At 36.4% G+C, this 8,118-nt stretch overlaps 2 protein-coding genes across 2 annotated transcripts in view; both read left to right on the top strand.

Annotated features, from left to right (window-relative positions):
* The window catches only part of LOC126492036 (olfactory receptor 6C3-like), a 3,471-nt gene extending 1,163 nt beyond the window's left edge, over positions 1-2,308 (top strand). The window contains exon 2 of the mRNA XM_050128137.1: positions 2,262-2,308. Within this exon, the coding sequence (XP_049984094.1) occupies positions 2,262-2,308 (47 nt within the window). The remainder of the gene's footprint in view (positions 1-2,261) is intronic.
* Positions 2,309-4,384: 2,076 nt separating this feature from the next.
* LOC126492009 (olfactory receptor 6C3-like) lies at positions 4,385-6,933 on the top strand. The gene is made up of 2 exons (XM_050128099.1): positions 4,385-4,422; positions 5,994-6,933. The coding sequence occupies exon 2, from the start codon at positions 5,995-5,997 to the stop codon at positions 6,931-6,933; it is 939 nt and encodes a 312-aa protein (XP_049984056.1). The 5' UTR covers positions 4,385-4,422; position 5,994.
* The last annotated feature ends 1,185 nt before the right edge of the window (positions 6,934-8,118 follow it).

The raw sequence follows: 8,118 nt of genomic DNA, 5'->3' as shown, positions 1-8,118 counted from the left end.
GCTTCCAATCTCCAGGAGGATCTATAAATGTTTATCTTTGGGTTCACGTTATTACTTAGCTTCTCTAGGATCATGAACTATAGGCTCAATGTCCTTAGGTTATGGCTAGAATCCACTAATGAGTGAGTACATACCATATTCATATTTTTGGGTCTGGGTTATCTCATTCAGGTTTCTGTTTTCTATTTCCATCCATTTGCATGAAAAATTCAAAATGTCATTTTTTTTTTACTGCTGAGTAGTACTCTAATGTGTAATTGTGCCATACGTTCTTTATCCATTCTTCAGTTGAGGAGCATCTAGATTATTTCCAGGTTCTGGCTAATACAAATAACGCTGCTATGAACATAGTTGTATTTTTCTCTGCTCCATTCCATTTCTTTCCCCTCCCCTTCTATCCCTTCTCATGGTCCTAATGCTCCAAGTTTACTCAGGACATCTTGTCTTTTTCTACTTTTTATGTAGATTAGATCCATGTATGTCTCATGATCCTCTTTGTTGTCTAGGTTCTCTGGGATTGTGACTTATAGGCTCTTTTGTGTTTAGAAAACAAACAGAGAAGTAAATAAATATATCAGAATAGAATAAAACATATAGGAAAAAACCCAAAGAAATAAAACAAGATACACACATTCACAAACAGACACCCTCTCAGACCCAGAGATAACACATTTACACACCCATAAAAACACAAAATTGGAAACCATACTGCTTAAACAAAAGAGCAGTGAGGTTAAAACATGCACAGACAAAGCATTAGGAGTCAAAATATCTCCAAAAATACTACTGGTTCATTTTGTTTTGGCTCTTAACTGTATGTGGTTTGCTCTTTTTTAAATGTGGTTTGTATACTCAAAGAGATTCCATTGGAAAAAAAATTTTTTACCTATGTGTGTGGTTGTCAATTAGAGACATCTTCTTGGTTAGAGATGAGAGATCATATCCACTTCCCCCTCTCAGTGCTGGTCTCTACCTGGCGTAGCCTTGTGCAGGCCCTGTTCATGCAGCCACTGTCTGTGAATTTATATATGTGTCAGTTCTGTTATTTCTGGAAGGCATTATTTCACTGGTGTCTTTCATCCTCACTGGCTCTTATAATCTTTCTGCCTCCCCTTATGTAGGGTTCTCTGAGCCCAGAGGAAGGAAGTTTATTGGAGACAGCTCATTTAGGATTGAATGTTCCAAGGCCTCTCACTCTCTGTCCTTTGTTCATTTGTGTGTCTCTGTATTTGTTCCCATATAAGAAGGTGGAAGCTTCTCTGATGATGTTTGAGCAAGACACTATTTTATGGGTATAGAAGAATGTTATTAGGAGTCATTACGTTGGTGCAATCATTTCACAGAGCCTTAGTATTTGGTTTTCTCCAAGGCCTATCTAGCTCCAGGTACTTGGCCACCTGGATAGTGTCAGTCATGAGTTCCATTCTGTGCAGTGGGACTTGAATCCAACCAGATAGTGGTTGGTTGCTCCACATTATTGGGCCACGATTGCACCAGTACATCATCCAGGCAGGTGACCAATGTAGACCAAAGGGTTTATGTCTCTTTACCTTTTCTTCTTTTGGAATGCAGAGTACTTTCTAGTACCATGAGCAGTAGTCCGTAGGGATGAAGGCTCTAGTTAGGCGCCCCAGTCTGACATCTCTGCATTCAAAGGTTGTGTAGGTGTCTTCTTTAGCAATAGAGCCTTACAATCAGTTTGTGAAGAGCAACCAATAGCAAAGCCTTTATGCTTCTTGAATGTTATTATTTATTAATTTCTTATGAAGTTGGATGTAGTGGTCTCTCTTTTTTAAAAGATTTGTTTCTATACACACTGGTTAATGTTATTACAATCATCATTATTCAAGTTAATTAATACAAAACTCATATTTTTCCTAGAAGATTTTGTGCAAATAATCATGAATAATAGGGAAAGAAATCCTATTAAAATAAATCTTTTAATCATTTATTAGCTTCTGAGGAGTCTTTCTTTCAATCGTGACAGTAAAAATTCTTAAGAGAACCCTAGCTTGATGAACCAGCTCTGGAATACATGAATGTTTCTAGATTTTTCAAAAGATACAAAGTTTTTTATTTTATATACGTATTTTAGGGTCTCCAATGCAATCCAGGCTTTACTTCCACAGTTTCACAAATAGTCTCTCAGGGCCTTCAATTGCTTGACATACTTGGACACATTGGCTTTCTGGCCAAGCTTGGCAAGGAACGTGGGCTCCTGGGATCACATTTACAGTAGTTTTGGTTTTCTTCCTTTCTAGGGTCAGTAAATTCTCAAGCATTTTCCTTACACAAGTTGGAAGCTTAGATGGATGGAATCTTTATTCCAGTGCAGATCAGGCCTCCCCTTAATCTCTTTATCTCTCTCATCATAAGCCTTGCCTGCAATATTGTTTCCTGGTGCTCCTTTTCTCTTTAAACTGTACATTTTTATACTTATTTCTCCATTATCTGACCTTTTTCACTGTTGCCCCGCTTATGAGTGGCCAGTAGTAACCAGCTATTGGGTGTAGTGTTGGAGTCCCTACACATAATTAGACAGGATAGGGACATAGGATTTCTGCCAAGAAATTTGCAGGCAATGGGTGATGTCAACCCAACAGAAAATCTACATGGGATCCAGATGGTGATGCAGTAGTGATTGAGTTTTTAAAATCTTTAGGTGTTACATCATGCCACCACCCACTCTCAGTTTCACCAAGATATTAATCACAAGATTAAATGTTTGTTCTTTTGGGCTCAGTCTTGCTTTCTATTCCCATTCTTCCATTTTATTTATGTATGTATTTATTTGTATACAGTGTGTATGTGTTTAAAGGGTTGTGAAATCTTCCATGTTTGACTGAGGCCTTTAACTTTATGCTACTGTATGTCAGATATAGGCAATATCTCATAGTTAAAGATTTTTTAAATTCAAAACTTTGGTGAAATGGACAAATTTCTTATGATACATCCAAGAAAATTCCATGACAGAAATAATTATTTACATACCACTACATTTGATAAAGCATTTGAGTGAGTTGGAAGACCTTATAAAAATAAAAAACTCTAGGTTCATATAGTATCACAGTTTAATGATTCCAAAATTTTAATAAAAAAATTAAACAAGGTTTGAACACCTCTTCCATAAAATGGAGTATTGAGAGTATTAAAACCTGAAAAATGATTAGCCCGTGGCTCCTCAGGAACAGCTAGGCCTCTCCAGTCTTGAGTTGTCATACACAGCTGCTATGATTTTATGAATGCATTTGTGCAAAGCTAATATATAATACTAATTTATGAAGATATTTAAGTGTTTAAAGATATGCTGTTGTGTGCTACCAGAGAATGAATGTAGTGAGTAAAATGTGGATCTAACCCTAATCTTAACGAACAATGAAATTAATAAATTATGTGTAAGTCTCCTTGAATATTCCATGCAAATGTTACAAACGAATAAAGTTGTTTTTTAGATAACTCAACCAGGAATGACATTCACTACTCAGTGTTACCTGAAAAAGAAGATAGAAATGTTGGGCATTTTGTGTAAACCATTTCCTGTCTGTTTTGTAAAATGTAATAAAGAACATAGAACATTATCTGAGTTTGTGATTGTTTGTATAATATATAAAACAATTTGATATAATGTATATTTTATTTTGAATACTCAAATATTTGAAATATGTGCATGGTTGCTAGGGTAATGATAGTTCTCTGTAATACTGCATGGAGCACATATCAATTTTTGAAATTAAAAAAATAAAAAACAAGGGCAAAGTACCACCTAAAGTTTTGAAGATTTTAAAAATTAATTTTAGGTCACCAATTCTGCTCTGCACTGGTAGAATTTACTAATTAGTATGTCAAAGACGAGCCCACTGTAAGACAGGTTAGTCTTGAGTTTAACTAATCCCAAATGAATTGAGAAAGAATTATCTCCTGAGCATAGACTGAGTCCATGCCCTAATTAGGAAAATTGCTTGACCAAAGGGAAGCCAAGTCGAGTGTTTTCAGTTGGTTGGTACACTTTTTCTAGGTCTCTCTGTATTGTTTGGTTTCCAAGAAAGAGGATTCCTTACATCACTACACACACGTCTTGAGCTTCTGTGTGTATCCTTCTGTTCTTTAGCTGAGTATATCAGGGATTTATACTCTGGCCAGAGAAGGTAAGGCTGTATTTATGCTTGTGCAGATTTCAATCTTTATCTTATCCAGAGACCTTCAACACGCTCCACTCTCTATTGTCTTAAAGTAGTATCAGTTTCTCTACGTTCTTAAAGAATTGCAGGGATGACAATAGTATGTCTGGTAGCACACTCAGTTTCTGTGAAACAATAAAAGAGACCAAAGATGCATTTATTTTCATTTGTAAGTGAGGCTGTTAGCAATCTCACAAGCAATTCAGCTTGTGTCACTGAAGTTTTTAATGTGACAGGATTCAGTGTAATGAAAAGAGTCAAGAACGAGCTGAATGACAAAAACTTCTGGAGAATATTATTAATATGTTTATTTTATTCTATAAATGGCAGAAATTAAGTCATGGATATAGACTGTAGGGTTTTATATCTACCTAGTATTATCACATACACCAAACTGTGTTTTACATTTGTGAAGAAATTAATTTTTATTTATCATTGGAAGATTTACTATAGTGGGAAAATGCAAGGATCCCCGAATTATCTGTTAAATACAATTATTACTATTAAATTTTACATTTTACTATATTTTAGCTACCATGTAAACCACAAAATAGTAACCTCTTAGTTTTGGTGAAAATGATTAAAAACATATGTCTATTCCTAAAGAGAAAAACCAGAGACTCAGAGGACTAAGACAGAAAAAGGTGGACAGTGCCCATATTCAGCTTTACTGCTTATCCCTCGCTGACTCCCTGTCTAGAAAGTAGCCCATCACACTGTGATCACCACACACGCTGTGCTGTCTGTTAGCTCTCAGGAGAGACTAGGAGATTACAGTGTAGAGGATGTGATTTAATGAAGTGAATCCAATAGAAAGTTTTATTTATTCTGTTGATTCTTTGAGAAGGAAGGCACTATTATGCTTTGAGATAAAAGATCTTCTTCATGAGGTTGTGTTTGTATTCAAGAAAGTTTAAAGATAAGATCACAAAGTGAACATAGTAAAAAGAAGATGTTGAAATGCTATAAGTGGCTTAGAATTCACAGAAAGTAGTTATTGACCCCCCCCTGGCTCTGTTTAAATTATTTTCTCTGGCTTCTCTTTTAATTCCCACAAATTAAGAACTTGGCTATTTTTATAACTTAAGAACATCTTGCCTTATTTATCTCTTGGCAAATACGTTTATTTCTTGGCCATTTTAAACAACACACATATTAAGGTTGAAAATAACTATGACATTCTGGAGGTGGTGGCACACTCCTTTAATCCCAGCATTTGGGAGGCAGAGGCAGGAGGATCTCTGTGAGTTTGAGGCCAGCCTGGTCTACAATAGCTAGTTCCAGGATAGACTCCAAAGGTGCAGAGATATCCTGTCTTGAACAACCAAGTAATAAAGAAAAAATAAGGAAAAGAGAAACAACTTTTAGGTTTAGTAAATATATTTGGGTGCTCTTTGTACCTCTAAAGTACAGAAGTTTGGAAAAATTATTAGAATTGAAGTTAAATGTTATATATGTGGTCTTGAAAGCATACACTATGTGAAACCATAAAATAATTTTGCATATTAGAAATGATGATACTATTAAAATATGGTTACACAAAGGTATCGTACTCATATAGAAATTATGACGTATATAGAATTTCTGTGTACAATTTCTGAAGAAGATTTAAAGTCCCACCTACTAAAATATTTTCTTTCAACAAGATGTTTTTTTGTTTAAGAGGAATTAGCAGAGATTAGAAAATCTTAATGAAACTGTTCCATGGCCTCATTTCTTTGGATATAGTAATATCAGTATTTAAACTGCTGTTTCTTTTACACTGAACTTAAAATCTTTTTTTTAAATAAATAGATTCTATTTACTAGGAATCAGCATGAGAAACCACTCTGTGATTACCGAGTTTGTGCTGTTGGGCATATCAGACGACCAAGAGCTTCAGGTTATAATTTTTTTCTTTTTGTTCATTGCTTACATATTAAGTGTGTGTGGAAACCTAACCATCATCACCCTCACCTTGCTTGACTCTCGCTTAAAGACTCCTATGTATTTCTTCCTCCGGAATTTCTCCTTCTTAGAAATTATGTTCACCAGTGTTTCTGTCCCTAGATTTCTGTGGTCAATAATTACGAAAGTTAAGACCATTTCCTACAACAACTGTTTGGCTCAGTTATTTTTCTTCATCTCCATGGGAGTGTCTGAGTTCTTTCTTCTAACCGCTATGTCCTATGATCGCTATGTCGCCATCTGCAAGCCGCTGCATTACACCGTCATCATGAGTCAGAAAGTCTGTGCCCTTCTTGTCCTCACCTCGTGGCTGGCAGGATTTCTAATCATTTTCCCATTAGTCATACTTATCCTCAAGTTAGATTTCTGTGCCTCAAACATCATCGATCACTTCTCCTGTGACTACTTCCCCATTTTACAACTCTCCTGCTCAGATACAAGGCTTTCAGAGGCTCTTGGCCTTTATGTTGCCTCCTTCACTCTGCTCTTCACACTGGCTCTAGTGATCTTGTCATACATCTGCATCATCAGCACCATTCTGAAGTTCCCATCTGCCAGCCAGAGGAAAAAAGCTTTCTCCACCTGCTCCTCCCACATGATTGTCATCTCCATCTCGTATGGATGCTGCATTTTTGTTTACGTCAAACCTTCTGCCAATGAACGGGCATCACTGACCAAAGGGGTGGCTGTTCTCAACACTTCAATTGCTCCCATGTTGAACCCTTTTATTTACACGTTGAGAAACCAACAGGTAAAGCAAGTCTTCCAGGATTTGATTAATAAAGCAATGCTTCATAGAATCAAATGAAAGCAATTATTAACATGAATAACATTGCACCTTTTCAAAATAGGAGGAATGAAACTTTTTAGTATGAGCTTATTGGTTTCAGGTTTTTTACAAAAGTATTTTGTGTGTATGGATGCTTTTCCTGCATGTACACCTGTGTACATTTCTGTTTATACTGCATGATTGGTACCTATAGAGACCAGAGGAGGGCACTGGGTTCCCTGGAAATAGAGTTATATATGGTGATGAGCCATCAAGTGGTTAGTGGGAATTGCACCAGTATACTCGGAAAGAACAGCAAGCCCTTTTAACTCCAATTCACCTGTTCAGTACCTCAACTTTCTTATAAATTTTAAAGTTACTCTGTTATGCTTTCCATTAATCCTATGTAGGCATTATTTAGCGTTTTCTCTGCATTGAAACTTTCCATCCTGTAGGCATTGAGGATCAGTGTCAAATGCTATGGAACAGTTGATAGACATTAATACTGTGGAATATTAACCTGTGTTTAGTTACAATCTTTGTCTCTAATATATGATGCTAATTGCAAAATGCATTTGCTTGTTATCATTTTCTTCTTCATTTCATTGGGCAGAGTGTCTCAATCTTCCTTTTGTAACCTTGATACAAATATGTTTTGTGTTTATATCCCTTTAGATTGTTTGTATATTCTGTCATGGCTATTCCTTTTTGTGTATCTTTGGGGTGGTGTGCATATGGAGGAGTTTGTGTACATATGTGTGAAAGTGCATGCCTGTGTATATGGATTCCAGAAGACAGCATTGAGTGAGAGCCAGTAAGAGTGTCTGTCACTCTTGCCTTTTCCTTTGAGGCAGGATCTCTTACTGAAACTGGAGTTCAGCTGGGCTCACCACAGATAAGCCACGGGGACCCACTTGCTTTTGTTCCTTTCAATTCCTGTGTCACAGGCATGAATGGGACTGTGCTCAGATTTACTGTCACTACTGATACCCAAACTTTGCTCCTCCTGATTGTGTAGCAAGCACTCTTGACCACTGAGCCATCTCTCCTTGCCCAGTCTACTGCAATATCATTGCAATAAATTAGTCCCTTCAGCTGGTGGCATAGAAGAGATTATATATTAAGCATCTTATGCTGCAGAAAGTGAACATACAAATATGTCAAATAATTTAAAAATGCCTCTGCCTGTTAATATTCCTTTTGTAAGCTATATTCTTCCATGTC

The sequence above is a fragment of the Alexandromys fortis genome, unplaced genomic scaffold (genome assembly GCF_014885135.2).
Source record: "Alexandromys fortis isolate MF-2015 unplaced genomic scaffold, M_Fortis_MF-2015_v1.1 scaffold_263, whole genome shotgun sequence".
Taxonomy (NCBI): Eukaryota; Metazoa; Chordata; class Mammalia; order Rodentia; family Cricetidae; genus Alexandromys; species Alexandromys fortis.
The sequence above is the reverse complement of the archived record's forward strand: the minus strand, read 5'-3'. Positions and strand labels throughout refer to the sequence as shown.